At 48.2% G+C, this 19395-nt stretch overlaps 1 protein-coding gene across 1 annotated transcript; it reads left to right on the top strand.

The window, feature by feature from the left end:
- Window positions 1-517: 517 nt before the first annotated feature.
- Window positions 518-8565, top strand: KRT84 (keratin 84). The gene is made up of 9 exons (XM_050748743.1): window positions 518-1130; window positions 2380-2588; window positions 3114-3174; window positions 3641-3736; window positions 4641-4805; window positions 4963-5088; window positions 5587-5807; window positions 6266-6297; window positions 7769-8565. The coding sequence occupies exons 1-9, from the start codon at window positions 585-587 to the stop codon at window positions 8113-8115; spliced, it is 1803 nt and encodes a 600-aa protein (XP_050604700.1). The 5' UTR covers window positions 518-584; the 3' UTR covers window positions 8116-8565.
- The last annotated feature ends 10830 nt before the right edge of the window (window positions 8566-19395 follow it).

The following is a 19395-nucleotide window of genomic DNA, read 5'->3' as shown; positions in this document are numbered from 1 at the left end:
TGGCAGAAGGTTTTTTGATGATTTAATTGATTTACAGAAATGCAACAAACTGTATTTTCTCCATATCACTTCTTACTTGGAGATGTGCACACACCCCCACCTCTTTAGGGGGTTATATCTTCATGGATGCATCCTTCGTGAGCCTCTTGCTGGAGCTGTTGCCATCCTAACTTTCTGGTGGTTAGCCACACTTACAGTGAAAAAACTTATTGCATTTATGACCAAAGCAAATTAATGTCCCCATAATGGCAATTGTGGTGGACTTATAGGGAAAAATAGGACTTTAATGTTTATGTGTTTATGTGTTTTTAATGTTTATTGGTTTGCTGTTACAGTCCTCATCCCGATGAGACTAGGTGTGTCTGAGTTAACTCATTGTCAAGGAGGTTATAGGCATGAAGAGTTTCTGCTAACTACCCAAGCTCATAAATGCCTGCAAATGGATTTTTTCGTTTTTATGGGGCCAAGCCTCAGATCACCATACGCATAAAAGCGGTGCAAGGGATCCACTGGCCTCAGAGGGACTCCCAGCTCCAGCTTGCCCATTCTACACTCGCTCTTTCGCTCCCAACCAGGAAGCCACCATGTCTTGCCGCTCCTACCGAGTCAGCTCTGGTCACCGGGTGGGCAACTTCAGCTCTTGCTCAGCAATGACACCGCAGAACCTGAACCGCTTCCGGGCCAACTCTGTCTCCTGCTGGAGTGGGCCCGGCTTCCGGGGCCTTGGCAGCTTTGGTAGTCGGAGCGTCATCACCTTTGGATCGTACTCACCCCGGAGAGCAGCTGTTGGCCCTCGGCCTGGCCGCTGTGGAGTCGGCTTTGGTGCTGGCTGTGGGATGGGTTTTGGTGATGGGAGAGGTGTTGGTCTGGGGCCTGGGGCTGGCAGCTGTGTTGGTCTGGGCTTTGGAGCTGGCAGTGGCATTGGCTATGGCTTTGGTGGCCCTGGCTTTGGCTACAGAGTTGGAGGAGTTGGAGTCCCAGCAGCCCCATCTATCACAGCTGTGACTGTGAACAAGAGCCTGCTGACCCCCCTTAACCTGGAGATTGACCCCAATGCCCAGAGGGTGAAGAAGGATGAGAAGGAGCAAATCAAGACCCTTAACAACAAGTTTGCCTCCTTCATTGACAAGGTACCTATGATAGCTGAATCTCTGGGTCTAGGAATATGACAGGCAAAATGCACTAGAGTGCCCTTTCCTTTAAAAAGAACTACTGGCCCAGTTCTGGGGACTTGACCTTGACCTCAGATCTTTCAAGTGCCTACCTCAGGCATTGTGGTGCGCTTTCTGGGTTGCTCTGCTGCAGAGCAAGGCCAAGCCAGAGGACGTGCTGCATGGTGGGATAGACTCAGACAGTGGTGACATCTTCTGGAGGACAGAGGAGCATCCAGCCAAACTCGAGGGCATCTCGACAAACTAAGATGTTCCATCTGGTCACTTAGAAATGTCTCTGAAACGGACTGGAAACACTGGGACTTTAGCCAGGTGTTGGCTGGTATATGTTTAAGAGGTTTTATTCTTTGAGATTCTTTTGTTCCTTATGAAGTTTTCATAGTTTCTGAGGCTGAGTGGCCTCATCTGTTCAGGCTTAGAAAAGCAGAGAATGGAGTTGATTAACTAAAAAAAAAGAAGAAGAATTCATACCCCCTCATGGGGTATCAAAATTTGGCTAAGTTGCCTAGATTCAGGGAAATTGTAGGGAATGACCACTGGTAGTCCCTGGTCTCCAGGGAGATAAGTGGGAACAGTGATGAGGATAACCCAGAGGAACTGACAGCCCACACACCGTGTCTATGTGGAGATGGAATGGTTATGTCTGAGAATGGAGGAGAACCTCTGTGAGTTTTGGGTTCTTCCTCTCTAAAATGAGAGGCTGGGGTAAAGGATCTATAAGTTATCTTCCAGCTTTACACATCTCAGCCAGTGGAGTATCTGAGATGTTGGATAGGACTTACAATCTGAGAATTCCCACCTTCTAGTACCATATCCCACCCTAAATGTAGTTTACTCTGCTCCTCATTCTCTGCCAGGGATGCCTGGCATCAGTTTTCAGATATAGGAAAACCCCAGCTTAAATAGAACCAACTCTTCCAACTTCCTGATGTACAGGTGTATCCCTTTCTTAGAGGCTAGATAGGGGAATGGTACTGAAGTGCTACGGTTCAAAACCCCATATTGGTAACTAGGCCTAACTGAGCACAAGGAGGGAGTCACAACCTGCCCTTCCAGCTTGTGCTGAGTTAGTGGAGGAATGAAAGTCAGCAGAGGAGAGAACCCTGTCGACACGTGGTCAAGTCATCGCTGGCCATCTCAAGAGCTTGGTCAAGGCATGAACCCTACCAAGCACTTCAAATGCCACTTCTGTGCCCTGTGGATTTAGGTGCGGTTCCTAGAGCAGCAGAATAAGCTCCTGGAGACCAAGTGGAGCTTCCTCCAAGAGCAGAAATGTGTCAGGAGCAACCTGGAGCCACTCTTTGAGAGCTACATCACCAACCTGCGGAGGCAGTTGGAGGCGCTGGTCAGCGACCAGGCCCGGCTCCAGGCTGAGAGGAACCACCTGCAGGATGTCCTTGAGGGCTTCAAGAAGAAGTGAGTGACATCTGAGCTGCACAGACCAATGACAGGCCTGGGCTGGCCCCAGAATCAGCTGCCAAGCTCAGATGAGAGCAGCTGGAAGGATCAGGGTTGAATGCTGGTTACCACATCAAGCCTGGGGACAGGGGTAGGGGGTAGTGATATGTGAACAGAGAGGAGGAGGCCCTGCTGAGGAAAACGGTGCCCATGTTTAGCATCTTTTTCAGTTGGGCCCTACTTGCTCTATAGTCAAGTGCAATGATCCTACATCATTTCTATCAGAGAAACAAAGCAATAGACCAAGTTTTCAGATCCCAAACCCACGTTAAGAACGTGGAATGGCTTTGGAGAAACTGAGAGGCACTGGCTTATGAAAGGTCATGAAGATGAGACAGAGGAGACGATGTTATAGCATTCAGATAGCAGTAGGGAACCATGCTCCTGCATGAACTGAGAGGTCTTGAGAGGTTCACTGGGGAGTTGGGCGTAACTGCCTCTCAGTTCAGAGCAAGAACTCGCCCTCTTAACTTTTGTCATCAGGTATGAAGAGGAAGTGGTATGTCGGGCCAATGCTGAGAATGAGTTTGTGGCTCTGAAGAAGGTAAGGGGTAACCACAGCCCTGCCCAACTTCTCCTCTGGACTAGCAAATGTTCTCAAGACTCCCCAGGAAACTGCCAAGGCAGCCCTGTGGAGTCTGGGACTACTCACACCACCAAGACAGTGGAACCTCAGAGATAACAAGAGATTTCCTACAAAGTTCAGGTTCAGCCTCAGATTCTTTAGGATTGGGTCACGTGCGAGCAGAGGTATGAAAAGATGACCTAAATATCTTGGATTGTCTAGATTTTCTTTGCCTCTAACTGAACATCAGAAAATGTCCAGCAGCCCTTGGGGAAATGTTGGCATTATAATAGGGAAAAGAGTAAAAGTCACTGAGCTTCACTTCTATGCAGCGACCTTACCATCTGTGGGAAGTGGCTGCCTCTTTGCCCCCATCTCCAGACCCGGGTGGGAAGGTGAAACAGTGGCCAGGCGATGAGTATTTATCCTTCTCTCTTTTATACAGGATGTGGATGCAGCTTTCATGAATAAGTCTGATCTCGAGGCCAACGTGGATACCCTAACTCAGGAAATTGACTTTCTAAAAACCCTTTACATGGAGGTGAGGGCTCATCTTCTCTAGGGCACGCAAGGAGATCAATGCTTGGCCCAGACTCCCTGAGGGCTTAGTCTGGGCTAGCATATTTTCAAACATTTACTATAATATAGCTTTCCTCTCACTCAAATCTGTATGCTGTATATGCCAATATATCCTCAAATGGGGAAGGGAAGGTGAGCAGGCTTTTCAGCAGTCAGATGCAGGTCAAACTTCTTGGATCTATGATCCAACTCCTTATTTGCCAATTTAAAGACTGAGATCTAGAAATGTCACTTCCTGTGTACTGACCAGAAGACTGAAAAATTGATTTGCCAGGAGAAGTGAGAAAAAATGTGTTTGACCTAATTAGCAAAACCAGCTGTCTTTTGCTTCATAAGCAATCTGTCCAGTCTGGTATAGGCCCAGCCAGAGCTGAATTGCTAGCTCTAAGTGAAGAGGAAAGCCTCCTCTGGAATTCTATTTGCAGGCCAGTCCCAAGCCCCTTGGTTCTTCTATTAAGGGCTTGGGATATAGGAATTCCTAGACCACCATGTGCTAAAATATTGTCAGGTCTCAATGGTCTGTGACCAGCCCAGGCACTTTGCAGATAATCTAAGAAAATCTAAGCCCTAGAAAAGCTCCCACTTTCTTCCACCATGTTTTTAGGTCCCCATGGCTTTAATACTCACTGAGCAAAGTAGTGTGTTAAAGGGATATCTCTGAGTAGATCACAAGAGTTCTAAAGTCAGCCTGAGATGGTTCTCAGGCATGTCTTTTTCTTTATCATCAATTTAGATGGTCTTGCCTTTTTACGAACCAATAAGTGATGCTCTCTGCCCATGACACCACTTCCTGGGCACCCTGTGGCAGAGTCCCAGCTACTAAATGAGACTCTAAGCACATCTATCTCCCCAATCCTCCAACACAGGAAATCCAGTTGCTGCAGTCACACATCTCAGAGACATCGGTCATTGTGAAGATGGACAACAGCCGTGACCTGGACCTTGACGGGATCATCGCTGAGGTCAAGGCCCAGTATGAGGAGGTGGCCAGGCGCAGCCGGGCTGATGCTGAGGCCTGGTACCAGACCAAGGTGGGCAGTGGAGGCTGGGGAAGGGATGGAGGCAGCTCTGGGGATAAGACTCATATATAATAGAGCGGGCCCAGGGAGGTTTGAGGCCCCCAACTCAGTGGGGGCTGTGATCTTGACCTGACCTTTGAACCCTCAAAATACCTTCCCCTCTCCCCAGTATGAAGAGATGCAGGTGACAGCTGGCCAACACTGTGACAACCTGCGCAACACACGGAACGAGATCAACGAACTGACCCGCCTGATCCAGAGGCTGAAGGCAGAGATTGAGCACACCAAGGCTCAGGTGGGCAAAGGAAAGGAGGGAAAGCCTCAGATGAGGGAGAACCAGGGCCTCAGGTTTTGGGAACCCCCAAGTCTAATGAGGTAAGGGAGACCATCAAGATCCAGAAACCAAGGAATGGAGGGACCAGTTCAGGAAGGCTTTCTGGAGGATAAAAATATGGAAGGGAAGGAGAGCTTCCCACACAGAAGTAAAGGCCTAGGGCAGACCCAGCAGGGAAGGTGGTACAGAAAGAATAAGATTACCCTCTAGATGCCATGGCTCTGGAGCAGCTGAAATCAGGAGGGACAAAGTCAGTGGGGATGGAAACAAAAGAGCAATGCCCTACCCCATAGTGACATCAAACTACAGGATCTCCAGTGCCCTGGAAAGCAGCCACCACGGGGTCCCTCCCTGCCTTGGCCCCAGGCTATGTTCCTACTAAGAGGGGCAGTGTTTCTAACCCAACCTGGGGATGCCCTGGCACTGCCGAAGCCTACCTGCAAACTGCCTTTCCTGCAGCGTGCCAAGTTGGAGGCTGCAGTGGCCGAGGCCGAGCGGCAGGGTGAGGCGACCCTCAATGACGCCAAATGCAAGCTGGCAGACCTGGAGTGTGCCCTGCAGCAGGCCAAGCAGGACATGGCGCGGCAGCTGCGCGAGTACCAGGAGCTGATGAATGCCAAGCTGGGCCTGGACATCGAGATCGCCACCTACAGGCGCCTGCTGGAGGGCGAGGAGAGCCGGTGAGTGCTCTCAGTCCAGCAGGAGAGTGAAGTCAGACTTAGGCATCTAGAAAGATTAAGGAAGAGAAGGGGACAGTGAAGAACTGCAGACATACTTAGTCTTTAAAGATAACAATACCTTCTCTGCAAACATTAGTTGCATTGCCCTTGTCAGGGAGTTAGAAGAAGGCTCTAGATCTGTGACTCTCAAATGCAAGTCTAGACAAGCTTCACTAGAATCATTAGAAATTTTGCTAAAATTACTACTAATGATAAATTTCCTTAAATATTTTAATTTAATGGTTTTGGGATAGGGTCTAAGAACGTTCAGTTTTTCAGCACTCCCCAGATGTGTGTATAACCAGGGGTGAGAACCACTGCTCCACAGATCTGCTCAGACAAGAAAGCCCTTTTTATGGCAAAGGGGTTTTCAGTAAACAATAGTGCATGTGAAATGATTTGTTTCTTTCCCTTTCCAGGCTCTGTGAAGGTGTTGGACCGGTAAACATATGTAAGAAACTTGTTTTTTCCTCTTCACACATTTCTCTCCTCTTCAAACTTCCTTTAAACTCAGGCCTACACTGGGGTCAGGAGTCATCCTAGATGGCCGGTCTAACCACGACAGTCAGGGGAGCTGGGACCATCCAGCCCTGGACAGGGAGCACCTTCTTAGGTGAGGTCTGAGATCTCCCCAGAGCCTGCCTTCTCCAGAGCGAAACATTCACAAAGGTTTGCAAGGCCTCCAAAGTGGAGGACAGCCAGCATTTTTGCTTGAGTGGCCTTGTCCTTCAAGGGAAATATCTAGGGGACTTAGAAGGAATGGGAAGGCCTCTGCCAAAGGAGACTCTCATCCCCTGATGGCAAGGAATGCAACAAGGCCGAATGGAAATCTCCCCACCATCGATGCCCTGCATGCTTTGGGCACGGCAGGCTGGGGACACTGGCAAGGCAAGACCCAGCCCCTGCTCTCTAGAAATAGAATCTTCTTGAGAAGATGAGTCCTAGCTCATCACCTAGGTTGATGGTGGTCAACCTAACCCTGGAAGGATCCCTGGGGAGAAGAGCAGATATTGGCATCCCTGTTTTGCCCACTCAGAGAAAGTACATGATTTGCCAGAACTCATAAGGTGAACCAGATTTCAAACCCAGATTTCTGACTCCAAAAACACAAATGAACACTGACGTGTAGTGGAACCAAGTGCTAAACTGGGTGGGTCAGACAGTCAGAGCTACATGTACTTGGAAGAGAGTGTCCCTTCCCACTCCCACAGAGGCGGGGAGTGAGCAGGGGAAGCTGCAGGCAATGGCTTTCTGCAGGAGGTCAAGCCTGAGTGAACTTCGTGGATGGCAGGAAGGATTCTGGGAAAGAAGAAAGGACAGGAAAGAGTGTGCCCCTCCCTGGATGGGGCTGGTCTAGCAAGGTTTCGTTGGATTTGAGTCCTGAGGTATGGAGGTGTGTCCAGAGGAGAGCAGAGGGCTACAGAGCACAGACACCAGTGGGTCAGGAGAGAAGTGACAAGGGACTAGTGTTGGAGGAGTTTCCTGTGTGCTGGGCTAGGGGAAATGTGGAGACCACCAAGCGGCATAATACAACCGGAAGATAAAAGGCCCATGGCTTTATGGAAGCTATTGCTCCAGCTGTCTGGATAATCCAGCTCACTACCTACATCTCACAACCCAATTTGACGTTAGCCATATATAAATGAGTCAACTTATGGATGTATGCAAACATCTGGGGAATTGGACGAATTCACCATTTTAATCTGGATGTTTGATTTTAATGTAGTCACAGTCTTTGAGCCATCCAGACAAGAGAGGGAAAAAGTGTATACGGACTGTCTAGACAATAGGGACCACTTCTCCAGATGCCACAACCCTGCCCCAACTCCCTCCCCACCAGACCTGGAGGTGCAGCCCAGGGGTAGCATGGAGGTGGAGGGCCCTGGTGTTGGCAGCTTGCCTGATGCTTGCTTTCTCCACAGCCGTCAGCAGCTCCCGGGGAGGCCTGGTGTGCGGGCCTGAGCCTTTGGTTGCCAGCTCCACCCTCTCCCGCAGCGGGGTCACCTTCTCAGGCAGCAGCAGCGTCTGTGCCACCAGTGGTGTCCTGGCTTCCTGCGGCCCGAACCTGGGTGGAGCCCAGGTCGCCCCGGCCACTGGGGACCTGCTGAGCACTGGTACCAGGAGTGGCTCCGTGCTCATCAGCGAGGCCTGCGTCCCCAGCGTCCCCTGCCCCCTGCCCACCCAGGGGGGCTTCAGCAGCTGCAGTGGCGGCCGCAGCTCCAGCGTCCACTTCGTATCCACCACCACCTCCCGCCGGACCAAGTACTGAGAGCCCAGCCCCAGACAGCTGCTGCCCAGAGAAGCAGCAGCTCCACGGCTCCCGCTTCTGCCCCCAGGGTTCATGGCCCTGGGCTTGAGGGTCTCCAGCTCTCTTTCCTGCCAGGAAGCCACCCCTTAGCTCTCCCCCGGCTGTTCTGCCTGGCCCCATGTCCTCTTGGAGGATTTTTCTGCCATGTAGATGCTCCATTAGCAGTTCCAGCCAAGCTGGCTTCTCTCTGCTTCCCAGTTTCTTTCCTTTGGATCACTTCTCTCCCTGTCAGCGACAGCCTGGAGAAAGGCACATTCAGTGCCATAACAACAATCCACGCAGTGCCCTCACCACCCGTGGCTTCGGGTTAATTTGGAGTTGACTGTTCACACTGCAGGCATCCTTAAGTCCACATCCTTCACTTCCTTCCTCTTCCTTTCCCTGGTAGGAAAAGGTTCTTTCCTTCTCTCCCTGATCCAGGGGATCCCAGTCTTTGGTGGCCCCAGGCTCCCTAAGCCCCGAGATGGCTCTTCTCCCAGTGGCTTCTGTCCTGCTGTTTCTCTTCCTGTGTTGTTGGTGTAACTCCAGCATGCAAGTCCACGAGGTGGGGTGCAGGTGGACAGGCGGGCTCTGCAATGCTCCCCGTACTCCTGCCCCTGCACATGGTGTGAGGCCCAGCCCTGTCCACTGCAGGGTTGTGTCTGCAAGCTCCAAGGAGGCCTGAGGGCTGGGTGGGGTGGGCTGCCTGTGTGCGCTGCTCTTTGTGTTCCTGGGTTTTCAATAAACTTGCCAAGCTCATCTCGTAGGGACTCTGGCCTCTCCTTCTGGATCACACTGGGGTTGGGGGAGTTGCCTCCTAGACCCCACCAGATCACAGCCCGCCAAGCTGAGGTGGGGCAAAGACTGGTGTCCTGGGCACAGGGAAGACATTGAGGAAAGAGGGCCCAGGCCCTTCCCTGGAGGGACTCACAGTTCTGCAGGGCATAGGAGAGGTAGCAAAGGCTCCAAAAACAAGTGCCAGCCAGCCCACTGCCCACTTACCCCCACCACCGGGAATAGCCTTGTGCCCAGAGGCACCCTCCCATGACCAAAGTGAACCCTTCCATCTGTAGTTTCCTAGGTCTCACCCACCCTCAGTTCCCCCAGTTCATTATAGGTCCTTCCTGGTCTTTCTGTTTCCACTCGTGTCTCCATCCAACTCATTCATCACAATGCTGCTCGAAAGGCCTTTCTCACATAAAAAACTGACTGTGGTTCCCTCCAGCTCATATCCCTCAGTAGCTCCCCACTGCCTCCCAGAAATAGCCCAAGCTCCTTAACATGGCATACAAGCCCTATGTGATCTGCCCATAGACTTCCACCCCCAGCCATCCCCTCCACACAACCCACTGCCCACCTCTCATCTTTTGTCTGTTCATCCAATAAACATTTGAGAAGTGTCTACCACGTACCAGGCATGATGCTGGGAAAATGGTAATGGACAAGATTCAATCCCAACCCTCGAAGAGCTTACAGTCCTGTCTGATAGATGGACAAGTGCACAAGCACTTGACTCAATATGTTAAGTACTATATTATGAGTAGAACTCATGCTGTACTACCCAAACAAGAGGCCCAGCCCAGACTTGGGGCATCATTAAACACTTCCTGAAGGATATAATGTCCCAGCAGAGATGTGAAGGATGATGAATTAGCCATACTAAGAAGGAAGAAGTGTCCCAAGCAGAGGCAACAACAGCATGTGCAAAAACCCAGACGCTGGAGACAGCAGAAGCTTGACAATTTGCCTGGAGTTGAAATTGACCATGACTATAGCATAGAGTGCAAGACATAGCATCAGGTGGTGACAGGAGTCAGCCAAGGCACAGTCATGAACAGCACAGCTCCATTGGGGTGCATGTCTCATAGTAGGAATGGTTTTCTGGTCAGCCTCACTCCAAGACAGTTCTTCTGAGGGAGCAGGAAGCACGTCTCGCATTTTTGTGTGTTCTGCATTGCCAAGACCCCAGCCAGCACTCTGAGGATGTAGAGGTTGCCTTGCTCACAGCCTCAGGCCCTGCCTGATGGTGGGGTCACCAGCCACTAGCCCTCCTGCTTCCAGGAGCTCATGACTTCCCCCTTCATCTTCTATGTGCAAAGTCACACACACCCCTTGGGGGCAATTTTAGTATTTGTCATTTTAAAAGTCATTGATGGGCCCATAACAAAAAGAAGTAAACAAAGGAGAGTCAATAACTTGAAGATAGATCAATAGAAATTATCCAATCTGAAGAATAAAGAGAAAATAAGATCTTTAAAAAGTTTTTTTTTAAGCTAGAGAAAAATAACACATTACATATAGGAGAATAACAGTTCAAATTATCATAGATTTCTCATTAGAAACCATGAAAGACAGACGACGGTGGCACATCACATTTAAAGTGCCGAGGGCGGTGGAGGCAGGGAAGGACTGTAAACACAGAATTCTACAGCCAGCAAAAGCCTCCTTCAGAAGCCAAGGCAAAAAGAAAACAAAACCAACAATGAAACAAAAAGACATTCTCAGATGAAGGAAAACTAAGAGAATTTGCCATCTGCAGACTTGCTCTAAAAGGAAACAATGTCAGAGGAAAACATAATTTCAGGAATGAAGGAAGAACAACAGAAACGGTAAATATCTGGGTAAATATAAAATTTATTTTTGCTTCTTTTATGTTCTTTAAAATATATGACTATTGAAAATAAAAATGATAACTATTGGTGGGGTTTTAATTTATGTAGATGCAATATCTATGATGACTATCACATAAATAGGGGAAGGTAAATGTAAGTGATAACATATTACCTCTAAGTAGATTGTGAAAAAGTAGATTACATACATTGTATCTCTAGAGTAGCCACTAAAAAATAATACATAGAGATATACTCAAAAATCAATAGAGGTCAGGCGTGGTGGCTCACGCCTGCAATCTCAACACCGTAGGAGACTGAGGCAGGAGCATCACTTGAGCACAGAAGTTCGAGACCAGCCTGGGTAATATCAGAAGACCCTATCTCTGCAATAATAATAATAATAATAATAATAATAATAATAATAAATGAGTTTTTAAAGTCATAGATCAAAAGAAAAAAACTTAATATCTAAATAATCCAAAGAAGATAAAAAAGAAGAAATAGAGAAACATACATCAGAAGGGCCAAAAAGAAAACAAATAATAAGATCACAGAACTCAAATAAAACAATATTAATAATTACATATAGCATAAATGGTCGAAACACACTGTCAGGGAGAAAAAGCTTTCCTTTACCCACTTAGTTTTAGTGCTTGGAGTCTGTGAATTAAAATGACAAAAGACAGATTAACAGAAGGAAAGTTTAATGGCTACTGTCACTGTCTTTGGTAATTTGTGTCACTATCAATCAACCTCATTTAATTGACATTTATAGAGCACACCACCTCAAACAGAAAAATACACATTCTTTTCAAGTGACAACAGGGAACATTCACCAAGATAGACATTGTAAATTATGTAGTCAGTCCTGCCTGAATAACTCTACATCTAGTATGTGTGCACTGAATGTACAGTTTTAAACCTTCCCACAAAGAAGAGTTCAGACCTAAGCATTTTCACTTGTGAATTCTACCAACATTTAAGGAAGAATTCAACCCAGACTCTTCCAGAAAATGTAAGAGGAGGGAAAACGTCTCAATTCCTCTTGAGACTAGCATTACCCTGATACCAAAACCAAGTAACATTATAAGAAAAGAAAGTTATAAACTAGTATCTTTAATGAACAGAAATGAAAAAATCTTCAGCAAGGCATTAGTAAAGTAAGCACAGTAACAAATGAAAGGATAGTATATCATAACCAATGAGAGTTTAGCCTGGGAATGCAAGGCTGTTTCAACTTTCAGAAGTCTATTAATGTAATTCATGATATCAACAGACTAAATAGAAGAAACAATATAATTATCTTGATAGATGCAGAAAAAGCATTTGACAAAATTTAACATCCATTCTTGGCTTAAAAGAGAGAGAACTCTCAGCAAACTAGAAATTGAAGGGGACTTCCTTAGCTTGGCAAATGGAATCTGAAAAAAAAAAAAAAAAAAAAAAAAAAAAAAACAAACCTACAGCTGACAGCATACTTAATGGTAAAAGACTGAATGCTTTCTCTCTAAGATTAGATACAAGATAAAGAAGTCTGCTTACACCACTCTTAGTATTGTAAAAGCTGTCCCGGCCATTGAACTAAGGCAAAAATATACAGGTTGGACATTGTGGAAGACAGTGTGGCGATTTCTCAAGAATCTAAAACTAGAAATACCATTTGACCCAGCCATTCCATTACTGGGTACATACCCAAAGGATTATAAATCATGCTGCTATAAAGACACATGCACATGTATGTTTATTGTGGCACTATTCACAATAGCAAAAACTTGGAACCAACCCAAATGTCCATCAATGATAGACTGGATTAAGAAAATGTGGTACATATACACCATGGAATACTATGCAGCCATAAAAAAGGATGAGTTCATGTCCTTTGTAGGGACATGGATGCAGCTGGAAACCATCATTCTGAGAAAACTATCACAAGAACAGAAAACCAAACACCACATGTTCTCACTCATAGGTGGGAACTAAACAATGAGAACACTTGGACACAGGAAGGGGAACATCACACACTGGGGCCTGTTGTGAGGTAGGGGGAAGGGAGATATACCTAGTTATTAGGAGATATACCTAATGTAAATGACGAGTTAATGGGTGCAGCACACCAACATGGCACATGTATACATATGTAACAAACCTGCAGGTTGTGCCCATGTACCCTAGAACATAAAGTATAATTTAAAAAAATAAATTGACTCTTCCAATCTGAGGACATAGACTAGTACTCCTTTTGGCTAAATTTTTCAATAAAGTTTTATTATTTTCCTCAGAGGAAAAAATATATAGAGAGAGGTTGGAAAGCAAGAAATACAGCTCAGAAGTCATCAGTTTCTGTATAGAAAATTCTAAGAAATCTTTTCTTAAAAATCTACTAGAGCTAATAAGTGACTTTAGGAAGGTTGCAGGATGCAAGGTCAATACACAGAAATCAATTGTATTTCTATACCCCAGCAATGGAAATTTAAAAAATTGTTGAAGTATCATTTCCAATAGTACCACTTAATTCCAAAGGATGAATACTTAGGCATAAACCTTTAAAAAGTATGTGAGGATCTGTATGCTGAAAACTACAAAACATTAATGAAAGAAATCAAAGAAAACTTAAATAAATGGAGAGGTATACTGTGTTCATGAACTGGAAGACTCAATATTATTAATATGTCAGTTATCTCCCAAAGATGACATAGGGGTCAAACCCATGGACAAGGGCACAGGCAGACCTGAGTTCAATCCCAGGTCTTCCATTTACTGGCTGCATGACAAAAGGTAACGAGAGGTAACAATAATATCTAACATATGTTGAACTGAGTAGTGTTCCAAATAATTCTCACAGGTTAGCTCATTTTATTCTTTCAATATCCTTAGGTGGTAGGTGCTTTTATTATTTGCCATTTGACAGATGACAAAACTGAGGCCCAGAGAGGTTAAATACGTGGTGAAGCACAGGAGCTCTGGCTCCTGAGCCCAGGCTCACCACCACTGTGCTGTTCTGCCTATCATGTAATCTCAATATGCCTCTTGCCTCATTTGTAAAATGGAAAAAATACGTCCTACCTCAAAGAGATGTGGGGATGACACACAATGATAATCCAAGGTGCTTGGCACTCAACCTGGCACACAGTGGGTACGCAATTGCTTCAGCAGTGGTGGTGGTGGTGGCTTTTCTCTTTTATCAATGAACAATAGCTTTGTCAGCAGCTCAGCCACTCCAGTACCAACCACAGGTGGATGCAGAAGCATCAGGGACTGTCTCCAGCTTCCAAAGCTCTGGAAACCAGAGCCAGTTGCAGGCAGATCCCTGGCCTTCTCTGCTTCTGCCACAACTGAACTGCTGCCAGGCCAGTTGTGGGAATTTGCTGCCCTCTTATGGCCACCAGCTTCGGACAAGAAGGCATAGGAGAATTTCAAAGCAGGATACCAGCAGGATTGGCTTGTGCAATATAGCAAGGGGAGGAGGGAGCTTAGAGTCTTGTGAAACCATTTTGTTGTTTTCCAAATTTGTAATTAGGACACAAACATAAAAACAGTAAGTAACAGCTTTTAAAAAGAAATCTATCTCCTTTCTCACCAGCCCAACACAACCGTTTTCACTGTTCTGTGTTCTTTGTCTCCATGGGTGTTCAGAAAACCACAACCTTGAAGCAGGAAAGAACCGGGGAGCGGTCTTAGTCCCATGGCTTTCAAACTGCATGTGTTCCTCGGGGCTCAAGGGCCAAGGCTTCCCACAAGCTGTCATTTTCTGCCAAATCTCAAATGTCTAAAGTATCCGAGATATCCATTCATTTACACATTCATCAGGCAGCAATAGTTACTGAGCACTAGTAAGTGTTCCCAGCACTGTTCTAGGTGAACAAAATGAACAAAACAGACAAAATCTCTGCTTCTATGGAGTTTACTTTGGGATGATGGGAAAAACAGACAAAATCCATAAATAGAATAAATAAGTAAATTCTGGAGTGTGTTAGGTGTGATGGAAAAATAAATAGATCAGAGCAAGATACGCCGGATGGAGAGTGCCCCAGGGTGGAGGGCAGGTTGCCATTTTTTTAAGGGTCAGAGAGATAGTGCTGGGGCAAAGCCCCGCAGGAGGTGATGGGCAAGCCACGTGCATGAGAGGGGAGCATTTGGGTGGAAGGGACAGCAGGGCACAGGCCCTGAGTCAGGAGTGCACCCTGTCCTGGTGCTCCAGGAGCAGTGGGAGATCACTGTGGTTGCTGAACACAGGGAGACCGGTGACAAAGGCCACAACACAGACAGGCAGTGCAGGGCCTTGTTGGCCATCATTAGGACTCCAAGCAAAATGGGGAGTTAGGTGTTTGAGCAGGGGAGTGACATGATCCAACTTATGTTTTACGGGGCTGACTCTCCTGTGTTGAGAATGGAGTTGGAGGGCCAGGGGCAAACAGGGAGACCAGCATGTCAATCTTATCAATTCTACAACTACATAAGTAGATACACGGCTTTACATAGCTGTTTTCCTCCTAGGATTTGGAAGATGGCTCAACTGCCTAAAAGAAAGAAAAGAAATAAAAAAAATTTCAAAACTATTCATGCAGTCCATTCCTGAAATCAGAGGCTCTGTAATGACTGAGCCTCTGCTCTGACGCTGAGTAACCATGGAAAACAGCAAAGCACCAGGGAATGCTGCCAATAGGAAGGCACATGCACAGAGTTCAGGAGGAGAAGGGAGTTTCTTGGAGTTCCCGTGGAGCAGGCCAGGGAGTAGCCGTGTCAGTTGGGCACGGAACCCTATCACCACACACTGGAGAGCGTAGAGTTGCTCTGACCCTCCCTTCTCTCACTTAGAGTCCCTGAATCATGCCCAAGTCTTGTGAAAGCCAAAGAGAGGGAAAGAGGGCTAAGAAGACCCTCCAAGAGCTGCATCTCAGCAGCTGCAGTGGCGCAGCCTTGGATGCATAATAAAACTGTGGCCAGCAGAGGCAAAGGGCAGTACCCAACTTGAATCAGCTGTGCAGGCCTTGTCCATGGGGAGCCCATCAGGATTGACTGAGGAGGACCAGCCCACTAGGAGGGATGGGAAGACAGCCCACAAGAGCCCAGGCAGACACAAACACAAAACTGGGAGGATGGACAGGCAGTCCTAAGGACAGACAGTGCAGGATGGGGAAGATGTCAGCACCCTACTGTCTTTGGACAAATCCAGGAATTCTTCTTAGAAGGAGGGGATTTTAGCACAGTAGAAAAAGCAGAAGGGAAGGAAGGTAGTGGGCCTCTGGGGTCGGGGAGAGTCGGCTGCCCCAGGGAGCATCCCAGCTCAGGTAAAAAGCACCGCCTGAGGGTGGGGCTGAGGTGGGAGCAGTGAGACCTCTGAGAAAACCCCAGAATATGTACTCTAGAGCAGAGCAGATTCACAGGAGGTCTCAGAGGTTGCCTGGACCTCCAGGGTAAAGAACTTCTCTGCCCAAGTAGTTCCTGAAGACTTTCTGGAAGAAGCAGCCTCTTGGGAGCTCTTTACATTATGGGAGGGTTATGGACTCTTCAGATTCCCGAAACTAGACGGGGCCTTCAAAAGGTGCAGGGAGCAAGAGGGGACAGGGCCAAAGGAGGTGATGAGTGACAGTCCTTAGGACAAGAGGGTGTAGAAGTATGGAGTTACCTGGGGAGTCCCAGAGAGGGCATTTATGAGACAGCAGGGAGGAGAAATCACAGCCTCCCCCTGATGATCTCACAAAACTTTCCTGGGAGAGGCAGCTGTTCTGAGACATTCCAGGCCAAGGTGTGACAGGGAGAAGGTTGGTGGAAGGGAGAGGGGTGCAATAGGGCACAGGTGAATGAGGGTACAGTAAATGAGGATGAGACACTGAAAGGAGATGGGGCTCCCAGCCCTCAAAAGATCCTGACTCTCAGGGCAGCAACTTGGGTTCCACTGAGCAGGGTGGTTGGGTGATGGCTAGAGGCAGGCACGAGGCTATGTGTTATCTGTGTCCTCCCTGGGTAGAACCATAAGCAAAGGCCCAGGCGCTTCCAGGGCAGCTGTGCCAGATCCACCTGACCTGACTTGCTCCCTGGCCCTGGACCACCTGGGACCAGCCCTGTAAGGAATCTGCTCCCCTCAAGTCTTTGCCCTCAGCCCAGCTTCTCCAATCCGAAGCTCCACCTGGACAGCGTCCTGGGCGGCCCCCAGCCCCAGCCCTGGGCTCAGCACTGCCATCAGCAGTGATGCAAGCTTCACCCAGCATGCACGAGCACCTTCCTGTGGGCAGGGTGGGCCTGTCTCACTCCCGCACACCCTTGAAGGGGCTCACACCCTTGGGCTGGACAGACCTGCTGGTCCTGGAGAGGTATCTTAGCTCTGGAAACAGTGGACTACCCCCAGACTCCTGAATCCCCTGGCCCCACCTCCCCTTCCCGATTTAGGGTGGAGGGTTGGATGGGGTGTGTGTTGGGTGCAAGGGAAAGCAGCTGAAATAGGAGCCTTCCTCCAGCACAAAACCTCCTGCCCACAAGAAGGAACAGAAATGTCTCTGGTCCCATCATCTTTAAGAACCTGGAGGAGGGCAGAGGCTTACGGGAGTTGTGGAGAGGGGGAGGTGCTTATGGGCTTTCAGGCCCCTCCACCTGCCACGCTCGGTCCCCACCCTCCTCCAGGAATCCCTCTTGGCCCATAGCACACCAGCTCCAGGTCTACACAGTACTCAGTCAGTGAACTCACTGTCCAAACATCCCTGGACCCCAGCAACAGGCCCCACACTGAGCTCCCCATACAGCCTCCTCTCTCTGTCCCCAGACTCCACTCAAAATTGCTATACAAGTGAAATCAGACTAAAAAAACATTAAAAGCAGCCTCGAAAGGGTGAAGGAGTCATAAATGTGCAGAGGAGGTGAAGGCCATGGCAGGGCAAGGAGCAGGCCCTCTCTGCTGGGCGAGGCAGGTGGGAGTGTTCCTCATGGGAAGGAACAGGCCTTTTCCTTTACACAGAGCTTTCCCGTCCCAACAGCACCTTCTCACGTATCATCCTCTTCACCCTCCCAACAGCCCGGGAAGATAAGGATGAATCCACATTACAGTTAAGGAAACAAAGGCTCAGAGAGGTTAAGAACTTCCCCCAAAGCTGTACAGCTAGGAAGGATCCAAACTGGCCCTTGAACCAGGTCTTCCAGTTTTGATTCCATTGCCCGGGTTGCCAAACCCAGTTGCTTTTCCGTGGATGATTATGATCTGCATATGTTCTAGGGTCAGCTGGTGCGACCACCTGCTCTTCCCCCACCAGCTGCCAAGGTCTCTCTACCCTGCCCTGAAGAACAATGTGCAGTGTGGAGGTGAAGTGGGAATCGATCAGCCTGATCCTGGATGAAGGTCCTGGGTGAGGTCAGCTGGCTGTGGAGATTAGAGCAGATGCAGGACAGAGTGCAGGGCATTTCGTGAAGGACTTACGGGAACACAATGGCAGTGTCTGGTTATGGAAGGCTTCCTGGAGGAGGAATTACCCTCTGAGGAAGCTCAACGGCTCTTCTTCCTTAAGTTCCTAACACTTGGGTGTCTGGCTAACCTCCCCGGGGGCAGACCCACATCCCCAAGGTTTGTACTCCATAAACATTAAAAGAATACACTCATTATCCTAATAAGTGGCCCAAGGACACGCAGGGAAGCAGAGACTAGAAGGATGGGGCTCCCAGAACCCCCAGGAGCCAGAAATCATAGCAACCTTAGACAAGAGTAAACCACGATCCCACTTCCAGCTTTGTGCAATGCAGTCTCTAAACATTCCTCTAGGGATGACAATTCAAGGGCTGGCCAACAGAAGGAATACCTCCTGTAACTGGTGGTCTGGGAAGCGAGACTCACACGACCCATTTTTTCTTAAAGAGCAAAGGAAAGGTGCCCACAGCAAACTTATAGCCCCCAGGTTATCCCAAGGTTGAGTTCTCCAATCCTTTCGACCAAATGGAAGAAAGTGGCAAGAGGGAGTCTCCCCATAATCCGCAAGTGGCCATTATTGTGGCCACTGAGAGTTGTGTGGTTTGCACTTTTGCTGGGTGAGAAATGAAAGCTCTCGACCAGCGCCTTCTGGGCTGGAATCCAGAAGGTTCCAAGAGATCATCTGCCCCAGCCCTCTATCCCGGCGCCGGCATAGTCAAACTGACTGCTCTGGTCCTGAACCACATTCCAAGCAATGTTGCCTAGAGCGGGGGGGGGGGGGGGTTCACCTGACCTATTGGCCCCTGAAATGCAATGATTTACTTGAGAATGTGTCCTCTGTGGAACCAGATAGTTGGATGCAATGATCCGCCAAGTCTCACCTAACCCGGGACCCTCCAACCTCTCCCTTGAGACAATGGCCCCGGCCTGTATCCCAAACCCAGCCACCCCCAGGCTGTTGTGGAGTTCAAATCCGTCTCCAAGTGTGGGTTGAGGCCATCTCACAGACAGACTGTGAGAAAATTAATTACTTAATATATGTAAACGAGCTTTGAAGATGAAAAGTGCAAACGCAGTCTCCTTAATAACATCTTCAAGACTTCACGGAGCCCCAGAGTCGCTGCTGAGCTCACCTTTAAGATGAGTCCGTGGGGAGTTGCTGGCAAACTTCCCAAGCCCATAAACAACATAAAATGGCTTTTCACTCCTTTTATGCAGCCAACCCCAGCTCTCCCCACCAATAAAAGGACCAGGGAGGAT

The sequence above is a fragment of the Macaca thibetana genome, chromosome 11 (assembly GCF_024542745.1).
Source record: "Macaca thibetana thibetana isolate TM-01 chromosome 11, ASM2454274v1, whole genome shotgun sequence".
In the NCBI taxonomy this organism is placed as follows: Eukaryota; Metazoa; Chordata; class Mammalia; order Primates; family Cercopithecidae; genus Macaca; species Macaca thibetana.
This window is presented reverse-complemented; position numbering and strand designations above follow the sequence as displayed.

Bases quoted from the DNA above. Each gene is read 5' to 3' on its own strand.
- KRT84 (XM_050748743.1), top strand. From the start codon at position 585: ATGTCTTGCCGCTCCTACCGAGTCAGCTCTGGTCACCGGGTGGGCAAC. The intron at 3,737-4,640 runs GTGAGGGCTCAT...CCTCCAACACAG, and splicing joins TAAAAACCCTTTACATGGAG to GAAATCCAGTTGCTGCAGTC. The intron at 5,808-6,265 runs GTGAGTGCTCTC...TTCCCTTTCCAG, and splicing joins CTGGAGGGCGAGGAGAGCCG to GCTCTGTGAAGGTGTTGGAC.